At 41.1% G+C, this 12455-nt stretch overlaps 1 protein-coding gene across 3 annotated transcripts in view; it reads left to right on the top strand.

The window, feature by feature from the left end:
• Positions 1-12455, top strand: part of PRIMPOL (primase and DNA directed polymerase) — a 116786-nt gene that overhangs the window by 83756 nt on the left and 20575 nt on the right. For all 3 annotated transcript variants that reach the window (XM_032413659.1, XM_032413657.1, XM_032413658.1), the window contains exons 8-9: positions 460-607; positions 7950-8237. In XM_032413659.1, the coding sequence (XP_032269550.1) occupies positions 460-607; positions 7950-8237 (436 nt within the window). The remainder of the gene's footprint in view (positions 1-459; positions 608-7949; positions 8238-12455) is intronic.

Raw genomic sequence — 12455 nt, 5'->3', positions numbered from 1 at the left:
CTTCGGCTCAGGTCATGATCCTGGAGTCCCGGGATCGAGTCCCGCATCGGGCTCCCTGCTTGGCGGGGAGTCTGCTTCACCCTCTGACCCTCCCCCCTCTCATGTGCTCCCTCTCTCATTCTCTCTCTCTCAAATGAATAAATAAAAAAAAATCTTAAAAATAAATAAATAAATAAATAAATATATTTATTGTGATTTTAGAAGAGATTAATATATAAGCTAAACTGTTCGAATTTTAGGAAGTCCTTTACTCCTGAGAGCCTGTGACTTTTTGAACATGTATGATAATTTAAATATGATGTCTATTTCTATACATCAGTAATTTGGTGAAGTTGTTACATAGTAAATATTCAGATAATAAAATAAAAAATGAGTTGGAGTTGTACCAAGATATTTGAATTTTCTCATGGAAAAATTTTTTTGAAATATTAATTACTTATATTTTACCTGTGTTTTTAGCATGTTTGTAAAGCACTTCAAGAGCTATACAGGGTTAATTGTTCAGCCGAAGATGTTTTCAACTTGGATTCCAGCACTGATGAAAAATTTAGCCGCCATCTAATATTTCAGCTCCATGATGTGGCATTTAAAGATAACATTCATGTTGGTAAGTATACTGTTTTTTAAAAAGTCATGGAATTCTGTTAAAATCCTCGTATTTTCCTTTTCCTCTTAAACTTTTGTTAAGTATTTTTCGGGTTTTATGGTTATTAACCTGTCCTAAATAATGAGATGTGATTTTTCACATCTTCAGGATTTGCCTTTAGTTCTAGACCTACCTTCCTCTTCTAGACACATTTTAGATACATTAACTACTCAGGAGGTCCTTGGCATTAGCGACTCTTGCTAGAGATTTTGAGATGGCCATGCATTGCCTAGTACTGGTTTCTGCTCCAACAGGAGTCTTTTTAGAAGTTTTTTGCACGAGAGGCCTAATTCAAGTCTCATCTGTGATGCCTCAGAGCTGTATTTCTGTCCTTCACTTCAGCCTTGCCTTAGCCTTAGCCTTTAGTCCATGAGGACTGGGGCTTGGGCTCCAAACCACATCTGGAGAGGCTTTTTTATTGTTTATTGCTCCAGGCCGAACCTCAGGACTGGGAAAATGTCTGCATATGTAAGCCTGAGAGTGTAATCAGAGTGTTTGTCTGGAACTGGACATTGAGAGATGCAGGCCCAGGTATAAAATGAAGTCAGTCTGAGGGGCAACAAGTAGGCGGAATGGAAACGCTGAAAATCAAGGTCTAAACAGAAGCCCAAAGCCTGAGTGTTTATCAAAGCAGCAGTAGAGCAGAGTATTTCTAGGTCTAAATGGCAGATGATTAACTGAAGTTCCCGTGATAGGTAATTCATTTCAGAACTACATTTGTTTGATAGTTTCAGGGGTACCTAGGGGAAAAGGCATGAACATAGTCGCAAAAGGACTAGCATAGAAGTCAAGAACCTAATTACTAAATTAGACTAATGCTAGGTCGCAGTGACCCAGTTTGCTGTGTATGAGGGACTCCTATTATCTCCCTATTTTGTGTTGTATAGTTGGACATTCCTTCCATCTTTCTTTCATCCCTTAGATATTGATAATTGTAGAATCTATCCTTGTCCCTCTGTTCACTCTATCCATAACCTTGATTATCATCCACTCTCAAGTCATCAACACATAGATGGTAATCAAAGCCTTAAGTCTTCGTCTTCAGCCAAGATTGCCCTCCTTGACCCATACAGCCAACTGCCTATTAAACGTTCCCACACAGATACTTCAAACTCAGCATTCCTAGACCAGATGCCTCATTTTCTCCCTAACCTTGCCCTTTCTCCTGTGATATGTATATCAGTGAGTAGTATCCATCATCTACCCAACTACCCAAGTGGAAGTGTTGGTGTCATCTCTGAGCTCTATTTTCTCTCAGCTTATTTATTTATTTAGTCAGCTGGCTGGAGTGATCTGATTACACCACTAATGTGCCTCACACCCTTCAGGGATTGCTCACTGCCTTCAGGAAAATTCCAGATGTCTTAGTTTGTACAGAGGCCCGCAGAGGTCCACCAGCCTCCTCTCTCACCACCTGACGCTTGTAGTGCAAACCTCGACAGTGTTCTGTTTTGTTGTAATGCAAGCGCCTGACTTAAGCTTTGATTGCTGAGGCATCCCTTTCAAAGACAGCTATCTCAATAAACACCGTCAGCCACACACCACCCACGGAGGCACTTTAGATTCAGAAATCTTGATTGATAACTGACCTTTTGGGCCTCTTGTTTTGGCTTCCTTGCTTTAAATTCCTGCTCTTTTTTTTTTTTTTTAAAGATTTTATTTATTTATTTGACAGAGACAGAGAGAGGGAACACAAGCAGGGGGAGTGATAGAGGGAGAAGCAGGCCTCCCGCCAAGCAGGACCCCGGGATCGTGACCTGAGCCAGAGGCAGACGCTTAATGACTGAGCCACCCAGGTGCCCCTAAATTCCTGCTCTTATGTTTTAAATTCACCAATAAGGCTTGAGCCCAGGAAACCCTAGGGCTCCACCCTCAACCCCAATACAAGCAGAACCCCCTGCCCGTGCATGCGCTCCCTACCCGAGAGCTTGCTGTGTGGCCCCAGGTATGCAGTGTAATTTTCAGGTCTTACAAGTAACAAACCTCTATTTTTTTCCCAAGTTTCCTGATGGTTGTTACTGAGGGGCCTCTTGCAGTCATAATGAGAGCCACAAGGGCCAGTCCTGGTACAAAATAGGCCTTCTCCCTCTGTCCTTTACTTAGCTCCTGCGGGGCCGCGTTTTCTCTTGTCCGTGGGCCTTTGCACTTTTTGATGCTGCTGTCTGAAAAGACACACTCCAATTACCTGGCCTGTGGAGACTCAGTGTAGATGTCGTCAAATGAGAAGCCATTTCTGTCATGTCCCGAACCCTAAGACCCAGGGCAGCGTGTCGTCTGGGTTGCGGAGAGCCCACGGCTTCTCGTGTCCAAGCATTCGGCTCTTGCTGAGGTAGTTTTCTGTGTTGTTGTTTTGGCTTCTTTACTTCCGTGCTACTTAATGTTTTAGGGCAGGGACAGTTTCTTACTCACTTTTCGTTTCCAGAGCTTGGTACGTCATGGTATCTTCATCAACAGTGTTAGTGATGGCGCAGACTGCAAGAGCCGTAGAATGCAAACAGGCATTTGATAAGGACGCGCTGAATCAAAGACTGCTAAGTGGGCTCTAGCACCAGGCTCTCCACTCTGCGGAGTTTTAAGCAAGATATTTCTTTGATTCTGTTCACGTAGTCTGCTCTACGGCTCCTTGGCCGCAAGGCTAAACCTTGAGATTGGTTGTTTGGGAAGACGGGAGAGTAGCAGTGTGTCAGGTAATTGGCAGTCTCTGCTGCGGATGTCTTCTGAAAGCAGATGACATTCAAGCTGGCTTTGAATCCGGTTCCCTCGCAGAAACAAAGTCAGAAAGGCTTTACTGGCAGAACAGCGTACACAGAAGTATGGAGACAGAAGTTTGAGGCTAACCTGGGGGTGCGGGGGCAGAGGGCAGCCGAAACTTCCTTCCTCCAGACTTAGGAACTGCCCCGACCGGAGATGCAGAGATGACGAAATTAGTCCAGGATTTCCCCTTCAGTTTCCGTCCCTCCATGTATGTCTTGGTGACACTTCTAGCGCCCATTGTCAGCCTTCCAGAAAGTAGAATTAGAGTAAGCGTAAGCGATCAGAGAATGTTTGCAAAATGTGTAAATTTGATCTGCCTAAAATACACCTCTGCCAGCCTGTAGTGGGACCTGCAATTCCTAGGACTGATAGATTCTTTTGAGTTATGTGCAGCCAGTGAAATGCCTGTCCCCACATTAATGATGAGGGCGAGCCTGGTCAGAATGGGGGAGGGAAGTAGAAAGCAGAGTTTACTGGAAGCCTGTGTTGGACTGCATGCTGCTGATACCGTCATTGTTGTGTCCTGGCCGCGTTAGCTCCCTGCCAAAGGTTAGAGGCCCCCCTGGCCCGCCGAGCGCTACCTTCCCAAGTGGTTCTGCAGCCCTGCCTTCACTTCTCGCACTGCCTCCAGTCAAGTAGATGTGATTTTACATTTCCAGAAACATTAACCTTATCAATTTATGTTCGTATTGCTTTGTTGTCCTGTGCTACATCATGATTTCTTTTTACTCAGTATTTACCCTCAGTTCCCTCATTCCAGATTTAATCATGCCTGTATATCACTGCAAGGATCACACGCTTTTGCTTTCATTTTGATGTATAGTGTTTTATGAGCTACTGGGTTTGTTTCATTGAGCAGAGAGTAATTAATTTGGAGAGAGAGAATTTTGAATTTAGAGCATGTCTATTTAAAAGTTTAAGCTGTCTGGTAAATAAAGTGACAAACCCAGACAATAGCAGTTTTAGAAATTAAAATCAAGTTTCTCTGACAACACGGCGTTTCTCCAGTATTGTTCTATATGAAGCAACTTAACCAAATTCTCGCTTGATTTTATGGTATAAATAATACATGAGAGTTAAAGAAGTTCTGGATTGTCGTATCTTCTTTTCTTGGTAAAGACAGGACCTCTAGTAGTTAGAGCTCTTAGAGTAAGTGTTGAAATGCAGTACATGTATTTAATTGCTTGCCATCTGGGCTTCACTTATGATGCCACAGCCCATCTGGTGACCGATGAGAGGGTGAAGCATGAGGAACAACAGTTGTGGAGGTGATGGCTGTGAATGTCGGGGCGCCCAGGGCGTATTCTGACAGGCAAAGGAGCGAGAAGCAGCTCTGCAGAACTTTGCTGACATCCTGACTCAAGTGTTAATGTGCATTATCTCGGCAGCACTCTTGATGCATATAAACCTTTCATTCTTTAACCCATTAATTGTCAAGATAAGTTCTACTCAATTTATATTGATAAAAGTGGTGCTCTCGGGGCACCCAGGTGGGTGGTTCAGGTTGTGATCTGGGGTCCTGGGATGGAGCCCTGAGGCGTCAGGCTCCCTGCTCAGCAGGGAGTCTGCTTCTCTCTCGCCCCCTCACCCCGGCTCGTGCTCTCTCCCTCTCACTCTGCTCTCTCTCAAATAAATAAAATATTTAAAAATAAGAATAAAAAAATAAAAGTGGTGCTTTCTTGGTGACAGTACGTTAGGGTCAAGCTCATACTAGCAACATTGACACTCATCTTCTCAAACCAACCTTCCTTTCTAAGATGATTTATTTACTTATTTTTAATTTTTACAATGGAATAAGATAAAATTATTTTAAAATAACAGTAATTAGAGAATCTTGCAGGTCAGGTCACTGGGCAGTTGTCTTTTTTTTTTTTTTTTTTTTTCAAATTTTTATTTAAATTCTAGTTAGTTAACATATAGTGTAATATTGGTTTCAGGAGAATTTAGTGATTGATTCATCACAAGTGCCCTCCTTAACACCCATCACCCATTTAGCCCATTGCCCACCCACCGCCCTCCATCAACCCTCAGTTTGTTCTCTGTTGTTAAGAGTCTCTTATGTTTTGCTTCCCAGCCTCTTTTCTTTCCCCCTTCCCATATGTTCATCTGTTTTGTTTCTTAAATTCCACATATGAGTGAAATCGTATGGTATGCCTTTCTCTGATTGACTTATTTCACCTAGCACAATATACTCTAGCTCCATCTATTCATTGCAAATGGCAAGATTTCATTCTTTTTAGTGGCACTTGCACCACATCTTTATCCGTTCATCAGACAGTGGACACTTGGGCTCTTTCCATAGTTTGGCTATTATTGATAATGCTGCTATAAACATCGGGGTGCATGTACCCCTTCGAATCTGCATTTTTGTATTCTTTGGGTAAATACCTAGTAGTGCAGTTGCTGAGTCATAGGGTATTCTATTTTTAATTTTTTGAGGAACCTCCATACTGTTTTCCAGAGTGGCTGCCCAGTTTGCATTCCCACCAACAGTGCAAGAGGGTCCCCTTTTCTCCAAATCCTTGCCAAGATCTATTGTTTCCTGACTTGTTAATTTTAGCCATTCTGACTGGTGTGAGGTGGTATCTCATTGTGGTTTTGATTTGTATTTCCCTGATGATGACTCATGTAGAGCATCTTTTCATAGGTCTTTTAGCTATCTGGATATCGTTTTTGGAAAAATGTCTATTCATCTACCCATTTCTTAACTGGATTATTTCTTTTTGTTTTTTAAAGATTTATTGTTTTGAGAGTGAGAGAGAGATTAGGGGGAGGAGCAGAGGGAGAAAATCCTCAAGCAGACTCCCCACTGAGCACGGAGCCTGACATGGGGCTCAATCCCAGGACCCTGAGATCATGACCTGAGCCAAAACCAAGAGCTAGATGCTCAACCAACTGAGCCACGCAGGCGCCCCTGGATTACTTGTTTTTTGGATACTGAGTTTGATAAGTTCTTTATAGACTTTGGATACTAACTAACCCTTTATTGGATATGTCATTTGCAAATATCTTCTCCCATTCCATAGGCTGCCTTTTAGTTTTGCTGATTGTTTCCTTCACTGTGCAGAAGCTTTTTATCTTGACGTAGTCCCAGTAGTTCATTTTCACTTTTATTTCCTTGCCTCCAGCAACGTGTCTAGTAAGAATTTGCTACAGCTGAGGTCACTGAGGTTGCTGCCTGTGCTCTTTAGGATTTTGATGGTTTCCTGCCTCACCTTCCGGTCGTTCATTCATTTTGAGTTTATTTTTGTGTCTGGTGTAAGGAAGTGGCCTGGTTTCATTCTTTTGCATGTTGCTGTCCAGTTTCCCAGCACCATTTGTTGAAGAGACTATCTTTTTTCCATTGGATATTCTTTCCTGCTTTGTCAAAGATGAGTGGACCATATAGTTGTGGGTCCATTTCTGGGTTTTCTATTCTGCTCCATTGATCTATGTTTTTGTGCCAGTATCATACTGTTTTAATGACTACAGCTTTGTAACAGAGCTGGAAGTCTAGAGTCGTGAAGCCTCCAGCTTTGGTTGTCTTTTTCAGGATCACTTTGGCTATTTGGGGCCTTTTGTGGTTCCATACAAATTTTAGGATTGTTTGTTCTAGCTCTGTGAAAAGTGCTGGTGTTCTTTTGATAGGGATTGCATTAAATATGTAGATTGCTTTGGGTAGTACAGACATTTTAACAATGTTTGTTCTTCCAATCCATGAACGTGAAATGTTTTTCAATTTCTTTGTGTCCTCTTCAGTTTCTCTCATACGTATTCTGTAGTTTTCAAAATACAGGTCTTTCACCTCTTTAGTTAGGTTTGTTCCTAGGTATCTTACTGTTTTTGATGCAATTGTAAATGAGATTGATTCCTTGATTTCTGTTTCTGCTGCTTCATTATTGGTGTATAGAAATGCAACTGATTTCTGTACACTGATTATATCCTGCGACTTTGCTGAATTCATGTCTTAGTTCTAGCAGTTTTTGGTGGAATTTTTTTTTTTTAAATGTTTTATTTATTTATTCATGAGAGTCAGAGAGACAGAGAGAGAGAGGCAGAGGCAGAGGGAGAAGCAGGCTCCCCGCCTAGCAGGGAGCTTGATGCGGGACTTGATCCCAGGACCCTGGGATCATGACCTGAGCCGAAGGCAGATGCTTAACCATCTGAGCCACCCAGGCGCCCGGTGGAATTTTTTTTTTTTAAGTAGGCTCCATGCCCAGTGTGGAGCCCAATGTGGGGCTTGAACTCTCGACCCTGAGATCAACACCTGAGCTGAGATTAGGAGTTGGACACTTAACTGACTGAGCCACCCAGGTGCCCCTGGTGGAGGCTTTGATTAAGTGACACCAAGCTACCCTGTCAGTGGGAATTGAAAAAATAAAAGATTGCACAAGAGGAAGGAAGTAACAGGAGAAGTATGTTACAGTTTGTAATAACAACTCAGTTTTGAAACCAGAAGTCAAAAAAAGAAGCCTTACTGTATAAAGTTGGCATGTGTAGATTTGTGCCTAGATCTCGAGTTACAGTTTGTGGAAAAGAATTAGATTAATCATAATATTTTTTCTTCTAGGTAATTTTGTGAGAAAAATTTTGCAGCCTGCTTTTCACTTAATTGCCAGTGAAGATGATGATAGTATTTCAGAGAGCACGGGCCACGGATTTTCCCATTTTCCTGAAATGCCAATTAAACAAGGAATTTCCTTTAGTAAAATGTCTTCAGATAAAGATAGAGGAGAGAGCTGGACACAGAATTCAAAGGAACGGGAGAGACTGGGGTCAGCTGAGCAAAGCAGTCCTGACCTATCATTTTTAGTTGTGAAGAATAACGTAGGAGAAAAGCATCTTTTTGTAGACCTCGGTAAGTAAGATTGCCAGCTCTCTGTTAGACTGTCCTCGTGTCCCTCCCTGAGCGACCCGTCAGTGCCCATCCGTCACTTTGCTTGAGGATTCTTGCTGCCACCACTGGTCCACAGTGACCATGGCATCACTAGCAGAATGTGACCCATGAGCTAGGGTGCTGGCACACGGCAAGGCTTCTGTCCGGAGATCTGAGAGCGGTCCCTGTGGGACCGGGGCCCCAGGCTGCCCTGAGTTCCAAAAGAGAATCGTTGGAGCTGTCACTTGCCCCGAAGTGTCCAGATGATTTGTGTCAGGGGAGTCCTGACAGGGGCCAGTTGGACCAGTGTTCTCCAGTACTGGTGACGGGTTTAATGAGATGAAATACATGTTAAAAACAGATACAGTATAAAAATGGTACTTTTATGTGGCAAAATGAGGCCAGTGGTCTCTTCACTCAAGAGCTTTGTAGTCAGTGGCTGGAGTCATTTCGTCAGCTTTTGGACTATCCTCATGCTGGGGCTTCTTCACGTATGCTCTCTTCCACCCTCCTTGCTTCTGGTCCGTGGACCTGAGGATGTATGAAGCACTGGGCAAGACGGAGCCTGGTCAGGTAACACATAGGCCACTCAGGACCCCCAGTTCAACTGGCTCCAATCTGGTGAACTAAACCTCATTTTTTAAAAATTTTAAGTAGGCTTCACGCCCAGCACAGGGCCCAACGCGGGGCCTGAACTCACGAAGCTGAGATCAAGAGTCGGATGCCCGACTGATGGAGCCACCCAGGCGCCCTTAAACCTCATTTTTATGCTGTTGTTCTAGCTTGTGGTTTGAAAGCCATTAAGAGCACATTTTGCCATTGCGTGTTAGGTCAACTGCGAAGGTTTCAGTGTCTAGAGGCTGAAGGAAACTCCGTTTAACTTAGAGGCAGGATTATCAAGCCAACCGGGCCAAGAGTAGGGAAGTGTTCCTGCTGTATTATATACCTTCCTAGCTAGCTAGCCTGACAACCAGGTGCCAGAATTTGGAAATGTAGTCAGAGAAGCGCAGAGCAGTGGTTTGGGTGTGAACAAGCATGAGTTACGAACAGAGGAGCATTCTTCCAAATGACAAGTCGTGTTTTGTTAGCGGAATATCCTCTCCAGGTTGTGCTAACATGCAGTAAACTAGGGAGAAGGCCTAACAGGAAGTGATTCGGGAAGGGGGGCAACAGTAGCTGGTCACTGTGCTCTACCTCAACCCCAAACAGATACCCCAATTCATGACAGTTAGCCTTAAAAGTTAGTTTACTGGACTAGCAAGGAAATTTCCATGATATGCTTGAAAGAAAGATTTCAAGAGTATACCCAGAATTATTTATGTACCAAAAAGGGACATTCCTTAAGGCATCTTTTGAAAAGGTCAGAGATTTAATAGTACACACCCAAATTTTTTTCTTAAAGATTTTATTTTTTTAAAGTATTTTTCTACACCCAACCCAGGGCACAAACTCACAATCCCGAGATCAAAAGTCGCATGCTCTACTGACTGAGCCAGCCAGGCACCCCACAGGCCAAAATTTTTTGAGGAACCTTTTTATTGAAGTATAACAATTCAAACTGAAATATGAGTAATTTGTGAGTGTACAGGTCAATGAATTATCACAAGATGAACATACCCTTGTCACCACACCGCCCTAGATGAGAAATAGAAGATTATCAGGATCCCAGAACCTCTTCCATGTTTTTCTAGTGAGTACTCTTCCTCCTCCCCACAGGTGACCGCTAATCCATCCTCTAACACCATAGATTAGTTTTTGCCTATTTCTGAACTTTTTATCATTGGAATCATATAGTATTTATGGCTTGCTTTTTCAATTTTTTAATGGTTTCTTTGATGAAGAAAAGTAACTTTAAATAGTAGTAGTCTAATTTATCAACGTTTTCCTCTTAGTGTTTCTTGTATCTTGTTAAATCTTTATCCCCAAATTATGAAGATATTCTCCTTATCTTCTAGAAGACTTATTTTTTTTTACCTTTTATATTTAGATCTATAATCCACTTGGAATGGATTTTTTGCCTATTGTGTGAAGAGGAGTCAAGATTCATTTTTTTTCCTGTACGAATATCCATTTGTCTATTTGTTGAAATAATTGTCCTTTTCCTAAAAGGACATCTTTGTCATAAGCCAAGTGTCTGTATATGTTTGGTCTTTCTCTGGATTATGTTCTGTTCCATTGTTATATAGATCTCCTTTTGTGCCAATACCATTTACTGTCTCAATATAGGCTTTTTTTTTTTAAGTCTTATATCCAGTAGGAGAAGTCCACCGAGTTTGTTCTTTGAAATTTCTTGGCTGTTCTTGACCATTTGCACTTCCCTTTAAATTTTAGAATCAACTTGTCAGGTTACACATACATACACATACACACACACGCGAGTGCCCTGCTAGAATTTTGATTTAGTGTGCATTGAATCTAGAGATCAACTTGGAATTGACATTTTTATAATACATGAGCATGCTTTGTCATTCCACTAACATAGATGTTCTCTAATTTCTCTCAATGTTTTATAATTTTCTAAACAGAGAACTTCTGTATCTTTTGTTAGATTTATTCTAGGTATTTGGGTTGTTGTTTTTTGTTTTTTTGGCTTAAACAACAAACATTTATTTCTCACGGTTGTGGAGGATAGAAGTGCAAGATCAGGGTACCAGCATGGGTGGATTCTCGTGAAGTCCCTGTCCTCGTTTACAGATCACGATCTTCTCATTTTATGCTCACATAGTGGGGAGAGAGCAGTATTTGATTTTTTTGATGCCTCCCTTCTTTGGGATTTTGGCACCAGAAATACTCACTGCCTTGGAAGCTCTTTAATAGTCTCAAACTTTTTTTCCTAGATGATTTGCCCAGCTTTTCTATTTATTTACAATAGAAGGGTTACCCCCAAGTAATCTCGTCTCGTTTTCTGTTTCTGCATGTGGCATTCTTCCATACCAACTCCACTTTATCTTAATTTATATATTGCTTTTGTTTACAGCTGATAGAAAATAATTACTTTTTAATTTTTATTTTTGTTTACATGAAGGTGAGGTTTTTTTCCGCCTTCATTTTTTTATTGAGGTGTAATTGACATACCACCTAACATTAGTTTCAGGTGTACAACATAATGATCTCATATTTGTAGATATTGCAAAAGGATCACCACAGTAACTCTAGTTAGCATCCATCACCATACATAGTTACAGAATTTTTTTCTTCTGATGAGAATTTCTAAGATGTACTCTCTTAGCAACTTTTAAATATGCAGTACAGTGTTATTAACTGTATTTGCCGGGCTGTACATTACATCCCCGTGACTTACTTACGTTATAACTAAAGCTTGTGTTTTTTGACTCCCTTTACCCATTGGCCCACCCCCACCTCCCCACCTCAAGCAACCACCAGTCTGTTCTCTGTATTTATTGGCTTGGGTTGTTTTTTTCTTTATTTTAATTTTTAGATTCTCTATATAAGTGATACGGTATTTGTCTTAACCTGACTTATTTCACTTAGCATAATGCCCTTAAGGTCCATATGTGTTGTCACAAATGGCAGGATTTTTCTTTCTTTTTAATGGTTAAATAATATTCCATTTTGTGGAGATACATATATATTTTTTCCAGGTTCATTTTCTTTATTCATTCATCCTTTGTTGTAAGTTAATTGAACATACATACTTGATTTATTTCTTTGCTTTCTGTTCTGTTCTGTTGATCTGAATCTGTTTTTATTGCCAATCCTGTACTGTCTTGATTACTGTTGCACTGTGATGTAGTTTGAAATCAGGACGCATGATGCCTCCAGCTTTGTCCTCCTTTGTCTGGGTAGCTTCAGCCATTCCGGATCTTTTGTAGTTCATATAGATTTTAGAATTCTTTATTCAGTTCTGTAAAAAATGCCATTGGAATTTTGATAGGGATTGCACTGAATCATAGCTTGCCCTGGGTACATACTATAGACATTTTAACAATATTCTTCCAGTCCAGGAGCTTGGAATATCTTTCCATTTGTTTGTGTCATCTTCAGTTTCTTTCATCAGTGTCTTTTTTATAGTTTTCTGAGTATAGGTCTTTCACCTCCTTGGTTAAGTTTATTCCTAGGTATGTTATTCTTTCCAGCGCAATTGTAAATGAGATTTTTTTTTTTAAATGGGATTGTTTCTTAACTTCTTTTTCTGATGGGTTGTTACTATATAGAAATGCAACAGATTTCTGTACTGTT

Source organism: Phoca vitulina, unplaced genomic scaffold (assembly GCF_004348235.1).
Source record: "Phoca vitulina isolate PV1807 unplaced genomic scaffold, GSC_HSeal_1.0 scaffold15, whole genome shotgun sequence".
In the NCBI taxonomy this organism is placed as follows: domain Eukaryota; kingdom Metazoa; phylum Chordata; class Mammalia; order Carnivora; family Phocidae; genus Phoca; species Phoca vitulina.
Note: the sequence above shows the minus strand (reverse complement) of the source record. Positions and strands in the feature narration are given on the sequence as shown.